General features: G+C 45.3%; 1 protein-coding gene across 7 annotated transcripts in view; it reads left to right on the top strand.

Moving 5' to 3' along the window:
* The window catches only part of LOC132383137 (epidermal growth factor receptor kinase substrate 8-like protein 1), a 97,605-nt gene extending 94,026 nt beyond the window's left edge, over positions 1–3,579 (top strand). For all 7 annotated transcript variants that reach the window (XM_059953969.1, XM_059953970.1, XM_059953971.1 and 4 more), the window contains one exon: positions 184–3,579. In XM_059953969.1, coding sequence (XP_059809952.1) covers positions 184–270 — 87 coding nt within the window. In that variant the 3' untranslated portion in view covers positions 271–3,579. The remainder of the gene's footprint in view (positions 1–183) is intronic.
* Positions 3,580–23,981: the final 20,402 nt, after the last annotated feature.

Genomic DNA, 23,981 nt, shown 5'->3' on the forward strand with positions numbered 1-23,981 from the left:
TCAGTGGTGGGGAGGGCTTTGCCTGCCATGGACTGGGCTGTATCCTCCACTTCCTGTAGACATTTCCATTCCTGGGCACTGGTGTTTCCATACTAGGCTGTGATACAACCAGTTGGGATAGTCTGTTAACAAGTCTATTAAAAAATTCATTGATTAATGACCCTGTTGCCAAATTTCTTACAGGAAAATCGGAGTATTACAGAGCTGGAAGCCATAATGGCGAAACAGAAGAAAAAAGTGGATTCTGAAATAAAAATGTCCACTTTGTGAGCAGTGGGCCGCAAAGACTTGATTTTTCAGGCATCTCTTCAGACAGCATGATTAGACATGCAGCTGTGCCACGTTAGTACTATAGGCCCCTTATTACCCAGAGATACTGTACATAGGACAATGACTTCCAATTCCGTATTTATTGTCTTCGATGAGAAAAAGCCATTTTGGGGGATGAAATTCTATGGATTTAAAATTGACCTCAGTGGAAGTAGAAGATGGCTGCCTCTGTTTTAAAAGGAAAGGTTGAAGATTTGGGTTCTGAGGAAGGTGGAACAGCGAGCGGGTTTGAACAAAAGGAACTGATGTTTTTCCGCACACGCAAGTCCTGATGAAGGGTCTCGGCATGAAGGTGTAGACCTTTTATTCTCCTCCATAGATGCTGCCTCACCTGCTCCGTTCCTCCGCTGTTTGGTGCACGTTACACTGGACTTTCTGCATCTACAGAATCTCTCGCCTTTCTGATATTTTTTTCACAAGCATTCCTTTAGCCAAAGGATTGAGCAATTGGACCACTTTGTCCTCATTTGGCTGACAAGAGCCCGTAAATCTCTTAACTGGAGAACCACTGGAGGAAGACAATGAGAGAACAGCTTCTCAAAACACAGCAAGGAGAAAACCAGGAGAATGATTTATGCAATAGCTTTTTGATAAAACTTGGATATTTTATTCAGTTAATTGTTTCGATGCTTGTACAAACAACTGTTGTCCGACTCTTGCCCGAAGCTTTTCAGACAAGGCCGAGGTGATTTCCTGACGGTTCCTGTTCTGAACAACCAAGGTGAAGAGTGTTCTGCACCGTTGTGAGTACAGGCGGTTCTCAGCAGCACGGGCTGCCATTACCCCAGAACCATTGCATGTGCTCAGGGTGTGGGTATGCAGGAGATAACTCCTGACCAATGTGACCATTTGAGAGCTTCCAGAGCAGGACAATACGTGTGCAGACCTGTCAGGAGCGAAATCTCACCCTCCTGTCCACAAAGTCCATAACTTCTCCAGCAAATCGGTGTGAGCTCCCCTCCCCACCTTCCCCCCACGCACCTCCTTCACCCATTTTCTACAGGGTTTGACAGGGCTCTGTGATTGCATGCCACATTGCCACGGTGGTCTACATCACTGAGGAGTGTATTGCTTGGTGTTTGGAAACGTTGGTCTCTTGGCCTAGCAACAATGATGTCCTCTACTGCTTGGTGGCAGATGTGGCATAGAGTCATAGAGCACTAAAGCACAGAAACAGACCCTTTGGCCCATTTAGTCCATGCTGAACTGCTATTCTGCTTAGCCCATCAACCCACACCTGGACCATAGCCCTCCATACCTCCCCATCCATGTACTTAACCAAAATTCTCAACAGTTTTGCAATCAAACCTGCTTCCCCCATTTCTGCTAGCAACCCATTCCACATTCTCACCACCTTCTGAGAGAAATTTCCCCTTAAATGTAAACAAGAGAAAATCTGCAGATGCTGGAAATCCGAGCAACACTCACAAAACACTGAAGGGTCGCGGCCCGAAACGTTGACTGTTTACTCTTTTCCATAGGTGCAGCCTGGCCTGCTGAGTTCCTCCAGCATTGTGTGTGTGTGTTCCCCTTAAACATTTCACCTTTCACCTTTCACCCTCAATCCAGGACCTCTAGTTCTAGTCTCCCCTAACGTCAGTGGGAATAGTCTGCTTACAGTTACCTTATGTACACCTCAAATTTTGTATTCCTCTATTAAATCACCCCTCGTTTTCCTGCGCTCCAGGGAATAAAGTCTCTGCGACATAAGCTCAAGTCCTCAAGACCTGGCAACATCCTTGTTAATTTTCCCCGAGCTCTTTTAGCCTTATTGACAGCTGTAAGTGACCAGATCTGGATACAATGCTCTGAATTTGAACTCGCCAGCGTCTTGTACAACTTCAACACAACATCCCAGTTCCTGTACTCAAAACGCCGGTTTATGAAGGCCAAAAAGCTCTCTTTACAATCCTGTCTACCTGTGACACCACTCTCAAAGAATTATTGATCTGTATTTTCGGATCCCTCTGTTCTACCACACTCCTCAGTGGCCAGCTGTGGGCAGATGTGCTGTACTGTGGGTCGTTCATCCGAGACTCACCAAAACTGAACCATAAAAGGTGAGGGAGAGGGTCATCTCACAGCAGGGACCAGTTGCCTCCCCCAAGGGAGTGGGGAATTGCTCAGCAGTCCCTCCCACGCTGCAATGGACACCTCTGCCTGTAGGGAGGGGGCAAAGACCGGAAATCTAGGCGTGGGACACGTTCTGAAACACGGAGGTGGGCGTACGCAGCCACAAGGGCCGAGTTAGGTGGAGATCTGGGATTTTAGGGATGGAAATCGGAGAGAGAAAGATTGAATTTTCCTACAGAATGGGGCAAGTCAGAAGGGGGCCACCTTCTTCACCAGCTCCCAGGTGACTGAGATACTTTGTTTACTGTATTTATTATAAACTCTTAATTACTGTCGGAACGCAGTGGCGGGCAGTCACTCACCGTAAGATGAGGTCTCTTTGCTTGCTACTCTGAGGCCTTCGCAACTGAAGATCAGGGTGACCACTGGTGACATTCAATAGATCGCCAAAAGTTTCTCCAAATGCTGCTAATTATGTTTTCACTGTAGAGTTAGTAAAGTCAATCTGGGTCATATACACTTTTCTGTGTAACGACATTAAGCTCCCAAACACAGAAGTGTGCTGCCTTTATCTTCACTTTAATGGGTGTCCTGCAGTTCATTCACTTTCCTGCTCTGGGCGATGAAACAATATTGTAGTAATGTATATAAATCATGTAGTTATATATATTATATAAAATCAGATGTACATAGTTGTCCTCCCAGCTAGCAGGAATCACAGGGCTTATCTTGGGACAACATCGTGATCTCTGGCAAGCTCCCTTTTGTTGAATTTCTGTAAGAACTGCATTTACAGACATGTTCACGCAGCAGCTTAAAGAATGAATAAATGCCCCAAAGGAAAAAACATTGTATCTGCCTCTTTATATGTTTTGACGCTACAGGTACAAGAGCAAAAATATACTTGGACTACCCCGTCCACTGTCCGCATTCCCACTCAGTCCTCAGGGTTTCTGATCTGTACCCAAGGAATGTGGATTCTTGAGTGGAATCCAGGCCCCATCTCCAATATTTTTAAAAAGAACCTCTGTCAACAGTACATACATGCAGAGCTGTGCAAACATACAGATAAGGCACATAAGTCTTTTGCACAATGCTGTAGTAATTTTATGTATCGCACTGTACTGTAGTAATATTGCACTGTATTGCCGTCACAATAAAAAACAAATTTCATGACATACGTGAGTGATGATAAACCTGATTCTGATATGGATCTCTATTGTGGACTGAGAGTGGGAAGGGGGCTGGGAGAGGGGCATTGTGGTGGGGAAAAGGGGCAGGGAGTGGGAAGCACCAGAGATACATTCTGTAATGACCAATAACCCAGTTGTTCAGAATCAAATGATATTGCCTGGTGTCTCAGGACTGGGTGTGTCTGTGCCCGCGTCACCCCCAACCCCCGGCTCCTGGGGCTCCTTCACTGTTACCTGTCCCACATCCCTCCCGCAGCACTCCACCCTCACTGTTCCCAACATCATTTGCTCCAACCTGATTTACAAATTTGCTCTCTTTATTTCACCTTTCACCCTTAACCCATGACCTCTACATTCTAGCTCTAGTCTCTCCCATCCTCAGTGGAAAAAGCCTGCTTGAATCTACCCTATCTATGCCCAGCATAATTTTGTATACCTCTATCAAATCTCCTCTCATTTCCCTAAACTCTAGGGAACATATAACTTGGGTTATCAACTCCTGGCAACATCTTTGTAATTTTTCTCTGCACTTTTTTAATATTATTGACGTCTTTCCTGTAGATGGGTGACCAAAACTGCACACAATACTCCAAATTAGGCCTCACCAACATCTTATACAAGATCAACATAACATCCCAACTCCTGAACTCAGTACTGTGATTTATGAAGGCCAATGTACCAAAAGCTTTCCTTATGACCCTATCTACCTGTGACACCACTTTCGAGGAACTATGGATCTGTGTTCCCAGATCCCTTTGTTCTACCACACTCCTCGGTGCCCTACCGCTCACTGTGTAAGCCAGCTTGGTTGGACATCCCAGAATGCACCATCTCACGTTTCTGCACTAAATTCTATCTGCCATTTTTCCAGCTGGTCCAGATCTCGCCGCAAGCTTTGATAGTCTTCCTTGATGCCCACTACACCCCCAGTCTTGGTGTCATCCACAAATTTGCTGATCCAGTTCACCACATTATCGTCCAGATCGTTGAAGTAGATGACAAACAACAATGGACCCAACCCCAATTTCTATGGCACTCTGCTACTCACAGGCCTCCAGTCAGAGGGGCAACCATCTACTACATTTAGGCCTCTGGAGGTACAATACATTTTGTATGGACATCACTTCCTGTACATAAACTGGGTTTTATGTGATTTCCAAGCGGGTAATTTGGATTTGGAAAGATGTGCATCCCCATCCACTGTTTATTTGCCCTTGAGACAGAAATATCTTTTCAAAAGTAAGATTTCATTAAAAACCCCAAAGCAAGCTTCCATCTCTTGTGATTTTTGAGAAGGTGTTTAACTCACTGTATAGCGTTGTACATACGCACTGCGAGGGCAGTGGAGTGAAAAGATAACTCGTTATCAAACGCATCGCCTACAGACTGCAGATGCATCTGGACGCCGCAGACCATAACGCCGGCTTCCAAACCGAGCAATGTCGAGCGCCAAAACTTGGAAGTGAAGTCAGGGCGTGGCGTATCTATCGCATCATCGCGGCGCTTGAGTGAATCCATTTATTGGCAGAGACGCAGCACGAGCCCACACCACAGCTGAAGCAGCAAGAAAGAGAGCGGATTATGCTGAGCACGAAGCAGAGGTGCAAATGGAGAGAGCTCGCATAGACATGGAGAAAACACGTTTAGAAGCTACATCAAGTACACTCAAGGAAGAGCGTGAAGCTGAGGTTATTTCAGCAGAGGCAGAGCTGTATGAATCAGCACCTGACCCAGACAGTGATGAGTCTGTAACCAGAATCAGTCATACTTTGCCATCACAACAGCTAATGCAGCCTGCTAAAGAACGTCCAAATGAAGACAGTGCTCCAGCTCTACAAGGAGAAGTTGTCCACACCACACAGCCAACTTGTCTTTCACATAGTCCAGGTATTGACAGTCAAGGTCTACAGCAGCAAAGATCTGCAACACCCCCTTCTGTCGTTTCATCACAGAAAAGACTTCAGTCAATAATGCCAATCCCATCCGAACAAACGTGATCAGACTGAACTTCCCTCTATCCCGGGACACACGTTTGGCAAACTAGTCTCCACAATTCTCTCATTCAGGAGCTGCCGGTACAAATCTGACTTGTCGAGACACAGTCACAGCGAGACTAAAAGTCTGCCAGTTATCTGTTCAGAAAGTCAAGCTTTTGCAATACCGTGGAGTGAATGAGCCTCAAATCTAATGAAGAGGTGGACCTTCTCTGTGAGCGGCTTGATGCGGAGTCACTGCAACATGCAAGAAGGGTTAAGGCAGTTCGGATGAATAATTCAGCTAAGTGTTTACAAATGTTGTGGCAAAGGCTGGACAAGTGCTGTGGCTCTCCAGGGGAATGAATCTCTCTTCAGTAGACCTGATGATTTTCCGAAGCTCTCACATAAACAATCTCGGAAGCTGCTGGACCTTGCAGATCTCTTGTCAGAACTGCAAACCACAAAAACCAAGGATTCCCTACTAGGACTGAGTCACTCGGAGCAAACCCTATCGTGGAGAAACTAACAAACAATATGCAAGAACAGTGGATAACGGACAGATTCAGGAATAAAACCAAGTATCATTTCCCCATCTGCCATTTTCGTTCTCTGTGGAATTCAACTGCATCCACGCAGAAATGCAAAATGATCCTAGTTTTATGCTCTCAACTTCCAGCAACAACTCATTCCAAGAAATGTCTCTAACAAACGCATGGAAAACCAAAACCCCTGTCAATGATCAACGAAACTGAAGTAGAAAGCTCTGTCACGAACGCTGATAGACAATGCCCCATCCATCAGAGACCTCACTCCTTAAGGAAATGCAGAAGATTCAGGGAAAAGATGCTCATAGATTGAAAACAATTTCTAAAAGAGCACTCAATATGTTTCAAATGTTGTGCTTCAACAGCACGCTGAGCAGAAGTCTGTAAAGCTATCAGGTACTGCAACAGTGACCAGCATATATCAGCAATTTCATTCAGGGCCGGCACCTTGGGCTGTTACTGACCCCGGCACACCCACAACAGAGCACAGCTGAGCACGCATCAGATGTAGCCACTTCCTCATGCACGGGGTATACGGGAAAGGATTCCAAGGCAAATCCAGCTCTAAAATAACTCGGGCCAACCTCTACCCAAAAGCACATCCTGAGCAAAAAAAAAGACATATGCGATATCAGATGATCGGAGCAATGTGCCACTGGCAAGATCAACATTCTTTGATGTATTTGGTATTCAAAGTTCTGTTTCCCTGTACAATCTAGTAACATGTTCTGGAACATCAGAAGTTGCTGGAAGAAGTCCAGAGGATTTGTCGTGAAGTCAATAGGGGTCTGTTGACACTTCGCAAAACCATCCGTGTATACAAGGCAGGTGAACAGTGCGATGGTCAGCACAGTGCACCTTATGTCCAATACCTGGACCTGGGCTGAGTCATAACGAGTGAAGTCTGCCCCAATGAGGCTTATCAGCCCCTGTCAGCACATTTAAGACTAATGACATTTCAGACCCTGTGAGAGCAGAACCTGTATGGTTGCGGATAAACAAACCAAGCACTCTGACATACTTATCTCTGCTCAATCAGCTGATTCTCTGTCACTTGCCAGATGAATATAAGTTGGCACCTTCCATCGAAGATCTTCCCGTGAGTCACGAACAAAGAGTTTATCAAATAAACACGAGGAAATCTGCAGATGCTGGAAACTGAAGCAACACACACAAAATGCTGGTGGAGCGCAGCAGGCCAGGCAGCGTCTGTAGGGAGAAACAGTGTCGATGTTTCGGGCCGAGACCCTTCGTCAGGACTGGCAAAGGGTCTCGGCCCGAAACGTCGACAGTGCTTCTCCCTGTAGATGCCACCTGGCCTGCTGCGTTCCACCAGCATTTTGGGTGTGTTGCTTCAGTTTATCGAACAGTTGGGTAGCTCCCCTTTCTTTTCGCTTGCCACGACAACTCCCACCAAACAGCAGAGAGCAGTCCAGTATTTGACTCATGTCCTTCAGTCACATATTGAGAAGGAAAGCAGAAATGAAAGATCACCACGTGGTCTTCATGGAGAAACTCTGCAGGGACAATCATGCTGATTAAGTGCCTCAACCAGATCCCGACGAAGGTAGCTGGTATTTGCCCAGCTTTGGTGTTTACCACCCCGAGAAACCTGTCTTTGATTCAAGTGCGCAGTTTAAAGGAGTATCGCTGAACAATGTGATCTTCACCTCCGTAACAGTCTGTTCAGTCTGATTGAGTCCATCAGACAGACATACTTTACTGACCCCGAGGGAAATTGGGTTTCATTACAGACAAACCAAGAATAGTGAAGAAATCTCTGTGTCATCTCAGTGATGACAGACTTTGAAAAATATTCCACAGCTTTCTCGTAAGACAGGATCATTGAAATGACCTAGATTCTTGTGGTTTTGGGATCATTCCATCAGAAGCAGGATATATTCATGTTTCTGCTCAATGGATGATAGCTCTTACAACCTTATTGGCTAGGAGAGCCATTTTGCTTAAATGGAAGGATTCTAATCCACCTACTGTTCTTTATTGGCTTACTTCCATTATGTTCTGCTTAAGTTTAGAGAAAATAAGAAGTCGGACATTTGGTACACTCTTTAAATTTGAGGAAACTTGGCAACCTTTTATTCAGTATTTTCATATGCTTCGATTTATGGCTCTTTCAGCTGCCTCCTCGAAACGTTGGATTTGATCAGAAAGTTTTCCTTTGTTCTTGCTTTCACTCTTAGTTTGAGCTGCCCAGTTCCTTTTCTCTCTCTCTTTTTTGTTTTGTGGTTTTTTTAAAAGTATATTGAAATTATAAAAGTTTCTTTTTTTTTCTTCTTTTCGTGGATAAGAGGAGAATCAATTATCTTTATTACATACTGAGATTAATACTATGTATGATCTTGATAATGTTTATTTTACCTTTTATATGAATTGTCATTGATATAGATATTTGACATAATTCTCCTCTTGTTTATATATATATGTACTCTTTTATTTAATTAATAAAAAGATTGATAAAGAAAGAAAGATCCTGACCACCAACTAGACAACGAGAGCTCATGCTCTTAGGAACTGTCCCTCCCCAGCTGTGGCAATCTATGGCCTTAAAAGGTCAGCTATCGAGGGAGGGAAGGGATTCAGGACTGAAGCACAGTGATACATAGAAAAGCATTTCTACATAGATAATTTCCTTAAATAATTTTCCAATGCAGAAGAAGAAGTCAGCGAGACCTGTTGGCAGTCTAATCTCAGATTGCGCAAGATCGCATCCAACAGTGCTGAGATCACGCAGCATTTCCCAACCGAAGATCTGGCCAAAGATCTACAGAACCTTGATCTTGGATAGGACCTCCCTCTTATGCAGCGTGGTCTGGGGCCAGGAGAGGACCTCATTACTGACATCCTTATTTTCAAGGTCACTGAAAGAGTTGTGGCGTGCTATCAACTATCAATAGACTATTTGCTGCTCCAGTCAGTATCTAGGGATGCTGCATGTTAAGAGAGTTGACCTTGTGGATGGGATGTCCCACTCCCTAAAGAGAAACATTAGCAGCGGCAACAGTTGAGTTCTTCACTTCAGGATCTGAAAGGTTTGAAGATTCCAAGAACCAACGCAATTCCATTATTTACAACACCCAAGGAAGAGCCTGCATCTTCTGTGATGCATCAGCTTTAAGCTGTTGCTGCTCTGCTGTTGCATTCTTGAAGATCACAGACAATGCTGGACACAGTGAAGTTGGATTCGTTCTGGGCAAGGCAAAGCTTGCCCCCAAACCAGAGCCCACCATAACAAAGCTTGACCTCGGTGCTGCTGTTCTAGCAGATGAGATGGCAGAGATGGATAACCAAAGAGGTGGACACAGAACTAAATGATATCAAGTTCTTTACCTACAGCAGGGTTGTGCTCAGTAACATATTTAATGAAACAAGAAGGTTCCATGTTTAAATGCATAATAGTATCTAATGTATCAGGCAATCGACCCAGAAAAACCAGTGGAACTATGATGTCAATCCAATTACTCTGGCCATAAGAGGTCTCCAAACTAATCGGTTCACCTTCTCCTCATGCTTAACTGGCCCAGCATTTCTTGATGATCCCAATCAGGAATGTCATTAAGGCTGAAATTTTCAAAGTGAGAATGATTAAGGACTGTAGAGAAAGGCCATTCACTGAGACTATCCTTGTTTTCCCAAAGACTCAATGAAATGATCATTTAGTTTCAGTAGTTAATCTGATATCCTATGGATGTCAGGTGGAGGAGTGCTCTGGCCTCATTTTGTCTGCAGTTCCTTTTGTATGGATAGCTCTTCCTGTCCATGAGCCAAGTTTTATACCATATGCAGAGTAAGTTATTTGGATTCATTTTGAAGCAGAAAGACGTCCATCTCCATCTCCTCTTCATTTATTCTTGAAACAGCAATATCTTTTCAAAAGCAAAGCCTCATTATAAAAACTCCGAAGGAGGCTCCTGTCTTGGGTGATCTTTGAGAAGGTATTTAACTCACTGCATAGCTTTGTACATACCCAGTGCGAGGGCAGTAGAACTACCACTCTGTCTTTTTTTTTAGCAAAGCCACTACGTAATCCAACTTATGACCTCGTCTTGAATGCCAGGCAACTGAACCCTCTTGAACAACTTTCCCCACAGGACCTCACAAAGGCCTTGCTGAAGTCTATGTAGACAACATCCACAGCCTTGCCTTCATCAAATTTACCGATAAGTTCCTCGAGAAACTTAATAAGTTTGGTTAAACATGACCTACCATGCACAAAGCCATGTTGCCTATCCCTAATTGGTCTTTGAATTAAAATACCTTCCAATAACTGATGCCAGACTCACCAGCCTATAATTTCCTTATTTCTTAGAGCCTTTCGTAAACAACAGAACAACATTAGCTATCCTCTAATACTCTGGCACCTTACCCGTGTATGAGTGCCCTTGCTCTCTTCTTTTAAAGTCTCTCTCATGCTATGCAATTGGACGTCATCTCGGAAACTGTGGAATGCAGAATTTAGCCACTTGATTTATTCAGAACCTTTGTAATACCATAGATAATACTGTAGCGATGCACTACATACAGAGCTAGAGACAATGACACACAGTCGGTAAGTCGTTTCGAGACTAGTTTATTCAAACTTCGCAGCGCTGGCATTTAATCCCTAGCGCCTGCCCTCTCCGGGTGGAAATGACATCAGAGGTGCATTACCAAAGTCTCTCCCCACGTGCTGGCTATTTGTGAGCCGGTTCGCCTGCGCAGGAAGTGGGTCGCCACAATACAAACCCTTCCAGATGCATCAGGGCTTAGTACAGCCTGTGACTACAAGAAACTGCAGAGCTCCGCACATCTGATGAAATAGCCAGCATAATAAGACCATAAGACAAAGGAGCAGAAGTCGGCCATTCGGCCCATCGAGTCTGCTCCGCCATTTCATCATGAGCTGATCCAATCTCCCCTTTAGTCCCATTCCCCCGCCTTCTCACCATAACCTTTGATGCCCTGTCTAGTCAGATACCTATCAATCTCTGCCTTAAATACACCCAATGACTTGGCCTCCACTGCTGCCCATGGCAACAAATTCCATAGATTCACCACCCTCTGGCTAAAAAAGACTTTTTCGTATCTCTGTTCTGCCCTCCAATCCTCAAGTCATGTCCTCTCGTACTAGACTCCTCCACCATGGGAAACAACTTTGCCACATCCACTCAGTCCATGCCGTTCAACATTCGAAATGTTTCTGTGAGGTCCCCCCTCATTCTTCTAAACTCCAAGGAGTACAGTCCAAGAGCAGTCGAACGTTCTTCATATGTTAACCCTCTCATTCCCGGAATCATTCTAGTGAATCTTCTCTGAACCCTCTCCAATGTCAGCACATCCTTTCTTAAATAAGGAGCCGAAAACTGCACACAGTATTCCAAGTCAGGTCTTACCAGTGTCTTATAGAGCCTCAACATCACATCCCTGCTCCAATACTCTATTCCTCTAGAAATGTATGCCAACATTGCATTCATCTTCCTCACCACTGACTCAACTTGGAGGTTAACCTTAAGGGTATCCTGCATGACCCCACCCACCCTGGACATTCTCTCTTCTCCCCACTCCCTCCCATCGGGTAGAACATACAAAAGTCTGAGAGCACGTATCTCCAGACTCTATCCTACTGTTTCAGATTATTAAACGGTCCCTTTGAACAATGAGGTGGGACCTCAACCTCACAATGAGACCGTAAGTCGATGATGTGGAAACAGAATTAAGCATTTGGTCTAGTGACTCTGCCCTGCCATTACATCGTGGCTGACTCGTTTCCCTCTCGGCCCCAATCTCCTGCCTTCTCCCTGTACCCCTTCATGCCTTAACTAGCCAAGAATCTATGAACTACTGCCTTGAATATACTCAATGACTTGGCCTCCACAGCTGTTTGTAGCAACAAATTCCGCTAATTCGTCACCATCTGGCTGAAGAACTTCCTCCTCATCTACATTCTAGATGGACGTTTTCTATTCTGAGGTTGTATCCCCTGGTCTTGGACTCCCCCACCAAAGGAAACATCCTCTTTACATTCACTCTATTGAGGGCTTTCAATGTTCAACAGGTTTCAATGAAGTCCCCCCTCATTCTCCTGAATTCTGGTGAGAATGGGGGCCCAGAGCCATCAAGCCTCAAATGACAAGTCTTTTGATCTGAAATCAACTCAATGAACATCCTTTGAAACATCTCCAATGTTAGCACATCCTTTCTTAGATAAGGGGCCCAAAACTGCTCACCGTGCTTCAAATGAGGCCTCAGCAGTGAATAATGAAGCCTCAACATTACATCCTCGCTTTTATATTCTAGTCCTCTCCAAATGAATGCTAACATTGCATTTGCCTTCTTCACCACCGACTCAATCTGCAAATTAACCCCGAGGGAATCCTGCATGAGTACTCCCAAGTCTCTTTGCACCTCAGAGTTTTGAATTTTCTCTCCATTTAGAAAATTGTCAATTGTCTCCATTTAGAAAATTCAGTTATCAAAGTCATGGACATATAATGTAAAAAAAAAGCAGTCCTGACACAGACCCCTGTTGTACACCACTCATCACCAGCAGCCAACTAGAAAAGGCCAGTCGGCCTCTGCTTCATCCATGCTAGAGTCACTCCTGTACTACTATGGGCTCGTAACTTGTAACATGTGTGGCACCTTGTCAAAGGCTTTCTGAAAATCCAAATACACAACATCTACCTACAGTATTTTCCTTTGTCCATCCTGCTTGTTACTTATTTCAACAGATTTGTTAGGGAAGATTTTCCCTCAAGGAAACCATGCTGACTATAGCTTGTTTTATCGTGTGTCTCCAAATACCCCAAAACCACATTCTGTATGATCGACTCCAACATCTTCCCAACCACTGAGGTCAAATTAACTAGCCCATAATATCCTTTCTTCTGCCTCCCTTCTTCAAGAGTGAAATGACATTTGCAACTTCCAGAACTCAAGAACCATGCCTGAACCCACTGAATTTTGAAAGGTCGTTACTAATGCCTCCACAATCTCTTCAGCCACCTCTTCCAGAACCCTGGGGTGTACACCATCTGGTCCAGGTGACTTATTTACCTTCATCCTTTTCAGTTTCTCAAGAACCTTTTTCTTAGTAATCTCAGCTTCACACACTTCTTCCCCGACACTCTCGAACTTCTGGCATATTGCTAGTGTCTTCCGCAGTGAAGACTGATGCAAAATTCTTATTCAATTCCTCTGCCATTTCCTTGTCCCCCATTACTACCTCTCCAGCATCATTTTCCAGTGGTCTGATATCTAATCTTACTTCTCTTTTACATTTTATATATCTGAAGAAACTTTTGATATCCCCTTTATTATTATTAGTTAGCTTACCTTCATATTCCATCTTCTCCTTCTTTATGATATTTTTATTTGCTTTCTGTTGTTTTTGAAAAGCTTCCCAATCCTCTATACCTATTTTATCATCTGTCTCCGTCCAAGTACTACAAAACCACATCCTTAACGATTGACTTCAACATTTTCCCAACCACTGAGATCAGACTAACTGGCCTATATTTTTTTAGTTGCCTTCTGTTGGTTTCTAAAAGCTTCCCAATCCTCTCACTTCCGACTAATTTTTGGTCTATCATATGTCCCTGATTTGGTTTTCCTGTTGGCTATTACTTCTCTTGTTAGCCATGGTTGCGTCATCCTTCCACTAGAATATTCCTTCTTTGGGACTATCTTACGCCTTCTGATTTACTGCTTGAAATTCTAGTCATTGCTGCTCTCCCATCATCCTTGCTAGTGTTCCCTTCCAACCAATTTTGGCATACTCCTCTCTCATACCTTTGTAATTACTTTTTCTTCCCTGTAATATTGATACATCTGACCTTAGCTTTTCCTTCTTAAACTGCAGTGTGAATTCTGTCATATTATGATCACTGGCCCCTAAGGGTTCCTTACACTTACACTTGCTAAGGGTTCCTTACACTTGCTAATCAATTCCAGTTCATAGCCCAACATCCAGTCAATAATTGCTGATCCCCTAGTAGGCTCAACCCTGAACTGCTCTAAAAAGCCAACTCATAGACATTCTAGAAATTGCCCTCTTGGGATCCAGCACCTCTGATTTTCCCAATCTATCTGCATATTGAAATGCCCCGCATTACACTTTTAACATGCATTTTCTATCTCACATTGTAATTTGTAGACTACATCCTAACTACTGTTTGGGGGTCTGTATACAACTCCCATCAGGGTCTTTTTACCCTTGTAGTTTCTCAGATCTACCCACAACGATTCTACACCTTTTAATTTTATGTAATTTCTTTCTAAGGATTTGATTTCACTTTTTACCAACAGAACCAACCCCCACCCCCCCCCCCCCCGCAACCTCAGCCTACCAGCCTGTCCTTTTGATACAATGTGCACCCTTGGACATTAAGCTCCCAGTTATAACCTTTCAGCCTCAATTGCCTGATACACACAATGTCAGACATGCCAATCGGTACCTGTGCTACAATTCATCAACCTTAGAACCATAAAACACTACACCACAGTACAGGCCCTTCAACCCTCCATGTTGTGCTGACCCATATAATCCTTAAAAAAAGTACTAAACCCACACTACCCCATAATCTATTTTTCTTTCATCCATGTGCCTGTCCAAGAGGCTCTTAAATGCCCCTAATGTTTTAGCCTCCACCACCATCCCTGGCAAGTCATTCCAGGCACTCACAACCCTCTGTGTAAAAAACTTACCCCTGATGTCTCCCGAAAACTTCCCTCCCTTAATTTTGTACATATGCCCTCTGGTGTTTGCTATTGGTGCCCTGGGAAACAGGTACTGACTATCCACCCTATCTATGCCTCTCATAATCTTGCAGACCTCTATCAAGTCCCCTCCCATTCTTCTACGCTCCAAAGAGAAAAGTCCCAGCTCTGCTAACCTTGCTTCATATGACTTGTTCTCCAAACCAGGCAACATCCTGGTAAATCTCCTCTGCACCCTCTCCATAGCTTCCACATCCTTCCTATAATGAGGTGACCAGAACTGAACACAATACTCTAAGACTTTATTCCATATACTGCGTGCATTCAAATATAACCCCTTCAGTCCTGTACCTGTCACCCTTTTCTTTTTTGTCCACTTTTTGCAATGCAATTCATCCCCATTGACAGCAATTGGAATTCTTTGAAGCAATAACAAGCAGGGTAGGCAAATAAGAATACTGTAGGTAGATGTGTGCTTGGATTTTCTGAAGGCCTTTGACAAGGTGCCACACATGAGGCGTCTTAACAAGCTACGAGCCCATGGTATTACAGGAAAGGTTCCAGTATGGGTGAAGCAATGGCTGATTGGCAGGAGACAAAGAGTGGGAATAAAGGCAGCTTTTCTGGCTGGTAGCCAGTGACTAGTGGTGTTCCACAGGAGTCTGTGTTGGCACCGATTCTTTTTACATTATATGTCAATAATTTGGATGATTGAACTGATGGCTTTGTTGTAAAGTTTGCAGACAATATGAAGACAGCTGGAGGGGCAGGTAGGCTTGAGGAAGTAGAGAGGCTACAGAAGGACTTGGGCAGATTCAGAGAACGGGCAAAGAAATGGGCAATGGAATACAGAGCCGGGAAGTATATGGTCATCCACTTTGGTGGGAGAAATAAAGGATTGACTATTTTCTAAATGGAAAGAAGGTCCTTGTGTAGGATTCCCTAGAAGTTAACTTGCAGGTTGAATCTGCGGTGAGGATGCCAAAAGCAATGTTAGCATTCAGTTCAAGAGGACTAGAATCTAAAAGCAAGGATGCAATGTTGAGTCTTTATGAAGCACTGGTGAGGACTCACCGAGTTCTTTGAGCAGGTTTGGGCCCGTTATCTTAGACAGGATGTGCTGACACTGGAGAAGAAGTTCACGAAAATGATTCCAGGATTGAATGGCTTGTCATACGAACAGCGTTTGATGGCTCCGCGCCTCTATTCACTGGAATTCAGAAGAATGAGGGGACTGTTGTAATGTGAGCATTATGAAAATAAGTTAATACTAATTAGGACAATGGTTATATAGCAATACTCCTGCTAGGGAAGCTGTCTGTACAGAGAGGCTGGTTCCACTTCTGTTTTCTGCTCCGGTGTGAATGTGCATAGCTCGCTGCCATGCCACGGTTTAGTGAAAACCTCCATGTGTAGCTATTGGTTTTGCCGTCCCAGATAAAGTTGTTGTTTTGGACATGAAGTTGTCGAGTGGCCCTTTTTCAAAGTGGAAGTCACCACAGGGACCTCACTGAAACCTGTCGAATGGTGATAGAGTGGAGGTGGTGAGAGTCTAAGATCAGAGGACGCAGCCTCAGAACAGAGGGCCGGCCTTTTAGGACAGAGATGAGGAGGAATTTCTTCAGCCAGTGAGTGGTGAATCAGTGGAATACTTTGCCATTGACAGCTCTGGAGGCCAAGCCTTTGTGTATATTTAAGGCTGAGGTTTATAGACTCTTGATTGGTCAAGGCACGAAGGGATACAGAGAGAAGGTAGGAGATTGGGGCTTAGAGGATGATGGAATGGTACAGCAGACTTGATGGGCCAAATGGCTTAATTCTGCTCCTATAGCTTCTGGTCTTATGCCCTATCATCAGCCTCTCCTTGCTGGCTATCTCACTACATTGCAAACCACATCCTCAGCCCTGTCACTCTGGTTCCCATTCCCCTGCCGAACGAATTTAAATCCTGCAAGAATATTGGACCCTTTGCAGTCAGGTGTAACCAATCCCTTTTGTACAGATTGTACCTTCCCCAGAAGAGATCCAATGATCCAGAAGTCTGAAGCCCTTCTCCCTGCACCAGTCGTTCATCTGCTAAATCATCCTGTTCTTACTCTCAAAGACACATGGCACGGTCAGCAATTCCATGGACATCCTGCTTTTCAGCTTTCTACCAAGCTCCCAAAAATCTCTCTTCAGGACTTCCTCATCTTTCCTACCAGTGTCATTGGTGCCAATATGTACCAGGACCTCTGGCTGCTCGTCCTCCCCCTTTCGAGTTCTGTGAACCTGATTCCTCACAGCCCTGGGAGTGATCTAGGAGGCTGTATTGTGCACACAGAAAATCAACATAGACCAGTGCAGCACAGGAACAGGCCCGTTAACCCACAATGGTGTGCCAAACCATAGAGAAACGGAAATCAAAGACACCCAAAAATTAATCCCTCCTGCTTGCCCAATGTCCATACCCCTCCATCTTCACATTCACGTGCCTCTACCAGATCTCCCCTCAGCCTCCACCACTCCAGAGAAAACATCTCAAGTTTGTCCAGCCTTTCATTTTAGCACGTGCCCTCTAAACCAGGCAGCATCCTGGTAAACTTCTTCTGCCCCCTCCCCAAAGCCTCAACATCCTTCCCATAGCGGGGCGACCAGAACTGTACACAATACTCCAGATGTGACTAATAAAAACAAACATTCCATAAGCCTTCCTAACCACCTTATTGACCTGTGTAGCCACTTTCAAGGAGCTATGAACTTGGATTCCAAGAACCCTCTGCTCAACAACATGTCCTTAACAATGTACAGTCTCCTTGCTTTTGCCCTACCGAGGTGCAACACCTCATATTTATCTGAGTTAAGCTCCACTTGCCATTTCTCAGCCCATACCTGCAACTGGCCTATATCGTGCTGTATTCTTTGCCAGTCTCTTACACTATCCACAACTCCACCAATCTTGGTATCATCTGCAAATTTTCTAACCTACATATTCACATTTTCATCCAGGTCATTTACATACGTCACAAACAGCAGAGAAACACTGTGGAACTCCACTAATTACAGACCTCCAGCTCAAATAAGTCCCTTTATCCACTACCCTTTGTCTTCTATGTGCAAACCTGTTCTGAATCCAAACAGCCAATTTGCAGCAGATCCCATGCATTAAATCTTCTGGATTAGCCTCCCATGAGGAACTTTGTAAAATACTTTACTAAAATTCATGCAGACACCATCCACTGCTCTACCTTCATCAATCTTTCATCACCTTTTCAAAAAAACTCACTCAAGTTGGCAAGACATGACCTTCCCCACACAAAGCCATGCCGGTTCTCCCTAATTAGGCCGTGGGTTTCCAAATGCTCACATATCCTATCCCCAAGAATTTTCTCCAGTAATTTCCCAACAACTGATGTGAGGTTCGCCGGTCTCGTTTCCAGGAATTTTCCCTTGTTCCCTTTCTGTCTGTCTGTTAAATAAAGGTACAACATTAGCCATTTGTCAGTCCTCCAGGACTTCACCTGTAGCTAGAAAAGACACAAAGATATTGGTCAAGGGCCCAGCAATCTTGTCTCTTGGCTCCTTCAATAACCTGAAGTAAATCCCATCAGGCCCTGGGGACTTATCCACCTTAATGCTCATTAGGAGGTCCAACTTCCTCCTCTTTGATCTCTAACCAGCCTAACATTCAGCACTGATCTCCTGGTCCTCCGTGTCCTTTTCCTTGGTGAATACTAAATCAAAGTACTCATTAAGTACCTTATTTACATTATCTGCATCCAAGCAAACATTCCCCTCTTCATCCTTAAGAGGATCTGCCCTCTCTCTCATTATCCTTTTCTCTTGATGTATGTATAGAATGTCTTGGGATTCACCTTAATCCTATATGGCAAGGACTTTTCATGGCCTGTCCTAGCTTTCCTATTTCCCTTCTTTAGTTCTTTTCTGGCTCATTAATACTCCTCATCTGCTCTGTTTGATCCTAAATTCCAAAGCTTTACGTACTTTTCTTCTTCACAAAATTCATCGCCTCTCTGGACGCCCAAGGTTCTCTAATCTTTCCATCCCTGTCCTTCCTGCTAACAGGAACGTGCCTCTCCTGTGCTCCGTGCAACTGATCTTTAAACACCCTCCCCCTATTTGATGCAGACTTGCCAGAAAAAAAAAGTTCCCAATTAACTTCCCCAGTTCCAGCCTAACAATTTGCCCTACTCCAATTTAAGACTCTCCCGTAAGTACCATACCTTTCTTTATCTAGAGCGATCCTGAAAGTTAAGGAGTTGTGGTCACTGTTTCTTAACTGTTCACCCACTGAAAACTCAGTCACCAGTCCCATCAGTGTGATTGCACCGTTCCTATTTCTGAGTTCTACTCAAACGGACCCAGTGTCTGACCCCTCCATTATGTCTCCCCTGAAATCGTCCCTGATTAGTAGTGCATCTGTCCCCCTGCCAACCTTTTACCTCCTTCTCTATCCATACTAAAACTTCAGAAACCTGGTACATTAATCATCCATTCCTATCCCTCTGTCAACCAGTTTCTGTAATTTCCACAACATCACAGTTCCATGTTCTAAGTTTATCACCCTTACCCATAATACTCCTAATGCACACTCTTCAAACTATCTGACCCATCATACCTGGTATTTTGATTTTGCTTTTCAACACTTTCCCTGACATCTAGCTTCCTGTCCAATCCTTCACTTACTGGCCTGGTGCTCCGGTTCTCAGCCCCCTGCAAAATTAGTATAAACCCTCCCCAGTAGCGTTGGCAAACCTCCCGGCCAGGTTATTAGTTCCCCTCCAGTTCAGGTGCAGCCTGATCCTCTCATACAGGTCAGCTCTTCCCCAGGAAAGGTTCCAGTGATCCAAGAACTTGAAAACCTATCCCCTGCACCATCTCCTCAGCCATGCTATTGCCCCAATTCTACCTACACTAACCTGTGGCACCAGGTGTAATCAGGAGATGGAGGACCTCCTCTTCAGCCTCTTTCCTAATTCTACATACTCACTGTATCGAGCCTCCTCCCCTTCTCTGCTTATGTCATTGGTGCCAATATGTACCACGATCTCCGGCTCCTCACCCTCCCCTTTGAGAATATCCTGCAGCCGCTCCAATACACCCTGGACCCTAGCACCTGGGAGGCAACGCACCCATCCTGGTGCCCCCTTTGCGGCCACAGAATCTCCTGTCTGTCCCCCAATTATCGTCCCCTATCTCTACAATTCCGCCTGACGTTACCCTTCTTGGTCAAGCATCAGAGCTGGCCACGGGTCATCCCTCACAGCAGTATCTAAAGAGGTAAACTTTTTGCTGAAGGAATGGCCACAGAGGAACCCTGCACTGACTTCTTAATCCCCTTACCTCTCCTGGTAATCTGCTGTCTGAAGCATGTACTCTGGGTTTGACCACATCTCTAATGTCTCCTGCTTCTCAGATGATCCTGAGGACATCCAATTCCAGCTCCAACTCCTTGACCCTGTCAGTTAAGAGCTGAGGTTGGGTGTACTTCCAGTAGATGTGGTCTTCTTGGAAACTGTCCTGAAACCCCGGATCTGACAGGAGGAACGTTCCATTCTCACTACTCTATACCAAAAAAAAAGGCTTACCTGTCCCTTGTCTGTGCCTCTGCCTGTTCTCGTTGCAGCCTGTCAAGCCAAAGCCTTCCCACTCTATTACTGGCACACTCCAACAATGGCCGCTCTGCCTGACCCAACCTTTCTTTCAGTTGCTCTTGTGTTTAGTCCTCTCGTCTCTACTCCTCTGTCTATGGAACCCCTTTTCACCACTGCAGTCCCCTTCACCTCTCTTCTGAACCACAGCTCCGGACTCAGTGCCAGAGACCCAGTCACTGTGCGTCCCCCACGCCTGGTAGGCTTATCCCGCTCAACAGCGTCCGAAGTGGCATAATTATTATGGAGGGGAACAGTGACCGGATCGGCATTTCCCTTCCTTCTCCTGACTGTCACCCAGTTACCTGCCTCCTGCAACCTCGATGTGGCTACCTGCCCAAAGCTCCTATCTATCACTTCTTCAGATTTCAGTAGGAGCCGAAGGTCACCGAGCTGCAGCTCCTGTGCTCCGTGGAGCTTGAGCTCCGTGCTCCTGGTGCAGATGTGGTTATCCGAGAGGCCGGATCTCTTCAGAATTCCCATATCTCACACAGAGAACAAAAACCTGCCCCTGGAGCCATTCTCATTGCCCTAGCTGTACCCTAACAGACAAGGAACAAAAAAATAGAGAGAAAGAAGAAAGATACCAGATACTTCCCTAGCCCAGCCTGACCTTACCGAAACCACTCCGACACTGGGCCACTCACACAATGGCTGCTCTGCTTGCACCTGCCTCATTTTTATTTGCCTTTTCTTGTGAATCCTGTGCAGTTAAACTCTGAAAACTGCCGCAAAGTGCAGCCTGTTTTCAACTTCACCAATGGACCTGGATGATATCGCCGCTCCTTGTTGTACTCCTGCTCACTGACTGGGCTCAGTCCATCTCCAAAATCCACCTCGCTTTGATCTTGCACGTTGTTGTATGCCTGCTCTGCATTTTCTCTGTAACTGTTAACACTTCTGCAATCTGTTATTGCTTCTCCTTTTACTGCCTCAGTACACTGTGTAGTAATTTGATTTGTATAAAACAGAATGCAAGACAACTTTTCCACTGTATCTCAGTGCATGTGAGACTGAAAAACCAATTCCCATTCCAAAAGCTTTGTCACTTTGGACACGTTTGATTTTTCCTCATTGTCCCTATTGTTGGTGTAGGATCTACGTGCTGTAACTTGCAGTGTAACAACAACAGGCAGGAAACGCAGAGCATTAAAAGTATGTCCGGTTTATTCATGGTACTTTGACTATGCACACGTTCACAATACACAACTGATCAAATACATCACACACAACATCACACTTATTTACATTTACAAAGTTTTAAAGTTCCAGGGGAAAGGGGTCGATCTGAACCCAAGGAACAGTAATATCAGGTTCATTTCTTGGTTGAGGAACACATTGCTGCTGGAGAGTTTGGCAATGCTGGTCCTGGTCACCACAGTGACAGGTATTGTCCAACCACTCTACACTTGGTCCAAAGTTACTCGAGTTTGCTGAAGCCTACCTCTATATGATCCTTCCGCGAGTCTAGATATACAATTGATTGGCTAGTATGTAGAATCTAGGGAGCGTCTAGGACCTAAGGGCGCAGCCTCGCGATAGAAGGACATTGGATGGAGATGAGGAGGGTTTTATTCAGCAGATGGTGAATCTGTGGAATTCACAGCCACAGAGGGCAATGGAGACCAAGTCACTGGGTATATTTAAGCACATAGAGCACGGAACGTTTCAGCACAGGACAGGCCCCCAGCCCATAACCAGTTAACCATTCGCCAACCTTTTAACCTACTTTAAAATCTAACACTTCCCTGCCACGTAGCCTTCCATTCTTCCTTCATCCATGCACCTATCTAAAAGTTTCTTAAATGCCCCCAGTGTATCTGCCTCTACAAGGGCATTCCACTCACTCACCGTTCTTTGTGTAAAAAACCTACCTCTGACATCCTTTTAAAGCGGACTTGGATAGGTTCTTGATTAGTAGGCGTGCCAAAGGTTTCAGGAACAGGGTAGGACAGTGGGGTTGAGAGGGATAATAAATCAGCCATGATGGAATGGTGGAGCAGGCTCAATGGGCCAAATGGCCTAATTCTGCACCTATATCTTATGGCTTATGTGACAGGCAGGTTACTAACATTGTATCAGATGTGGATGTAGGTGTTTCTGACTTCAATCTACTTTAATTCTTTGAACTAATCTTTCCCTAACATGGAAAGTCTACACGTGCGGGCCGAGCTATTACACGTGTGCATCCATTGACGAATGTCCCCTGGGGTCAGGGACAGACAGTCAGATTGTGCATACAGCCTGGGCAGGAGCATCACAGAGCACTGCTGGCCCACCTAAATCCCCTTTATCAACTCACCAAACACTCCCCCCCCACCACCATCTTGAGACCGCCCGGCGCTCCACGCACGACTCTCACTCTGCCTCGTCGTCAGCTTTGCTGCTGAGTTGGGGACCACCGCTGACAACCTCAGCAGACCCCGTCATTCTATGGAGATGGAGGAAAACACCCGCAGGAACATCTCACTTCAGCCTTTGCCTTCAGTAAAAGGGAAGCCAGCACCCTGACACCTCGCTGCTTGTTCAACCTCCTCTCGGGCACCACCCTTCCCTGAATTTCTCCCTCTCCTCTCCTGAGACCCAAGCTGTGAATGACTACGTCACCAATGCACTGCAACATGGTCTTGTTCAACTATCCCAGTCCTCAGCTGGTGCAGGATTCTTCTTTATCAGAAAGAAAGATGGGGGTCCTTGTCCCTGCATTGACTACCGTGGACTCAACCAAAGCATCGTTAAGAACACCCTTGATGTCACATTGGTTCTGGTGGCCCACCAAGACTACAGGTATTTGTTAGTTCATTGCTGCCTGCCCTCAATGTGCCCAGTCCATTTCTTCCAAACCTCTGGCCCTCTTGTGCTCATGCAGGTCCCCCTAGATCGGTGGTCCCACGTCACCACAGTCATCATAATGGATCTGCCACCTTCCAATGGGGCCACGTTGACCATGACCACTCCTCCAAGGTGGCCCACTTCATTGCCCTCCCCATCAGCTGCGACGATGGCGGATCCGGTCCTCCGACGTGTAGTTCACCTCCACGGCTTCCCTCGGAGCTTTGTGTCAGACCCGGGCACTGTTTCTGGCCACTTTCCTGCTCCCCACCTCCGTACCTCGGTGAGTTTGTCCTCTAGCTGTCAAAGGTCAATCAGCAAGTGAAGAAGTTTTTGCAATGCTTCACTACCCCTAACCATTCCCCATGGAGGAAGTACCTGCTCTGGCCTGAGCTGTTCCCCAGTCTACACACCTCCTCTGCCACAGGTAGAGGTGCTCCATGGTTACCAACCACCATTGTTCCCCACGAGGGAACCAAAATGGAGGCTCTGTCTACCAGAGACCTGGTTCACCAATGTCAGAGTGCTTGGGTGAGGGCACGGTGGGCCATCCTAGCTGCCAACCATGCCTACTACCATCAGGCTAACCGCTATCAGCACCCAGCCAGACTACTGCGGCCAGGGAACCGTGTCTGGCTGTCCACACAATATCTGCCCCTGTGCAAT

This window comes from Hypanus sabinus, chromosome 29 (assembly GCF_030144855.1).
Source record: "Hypanus sabinus isolate sHypSab1 chromosome 29, sHypSab1.hap1, whole genome shotgun sequence".
NCBI classification, from domain to species: Eukaryota; Metazoa; Chordata; class Chondrichthyes; order Myliobatiformes; family Dasyatidae; genus Hypanus; species Hypanus sabinus.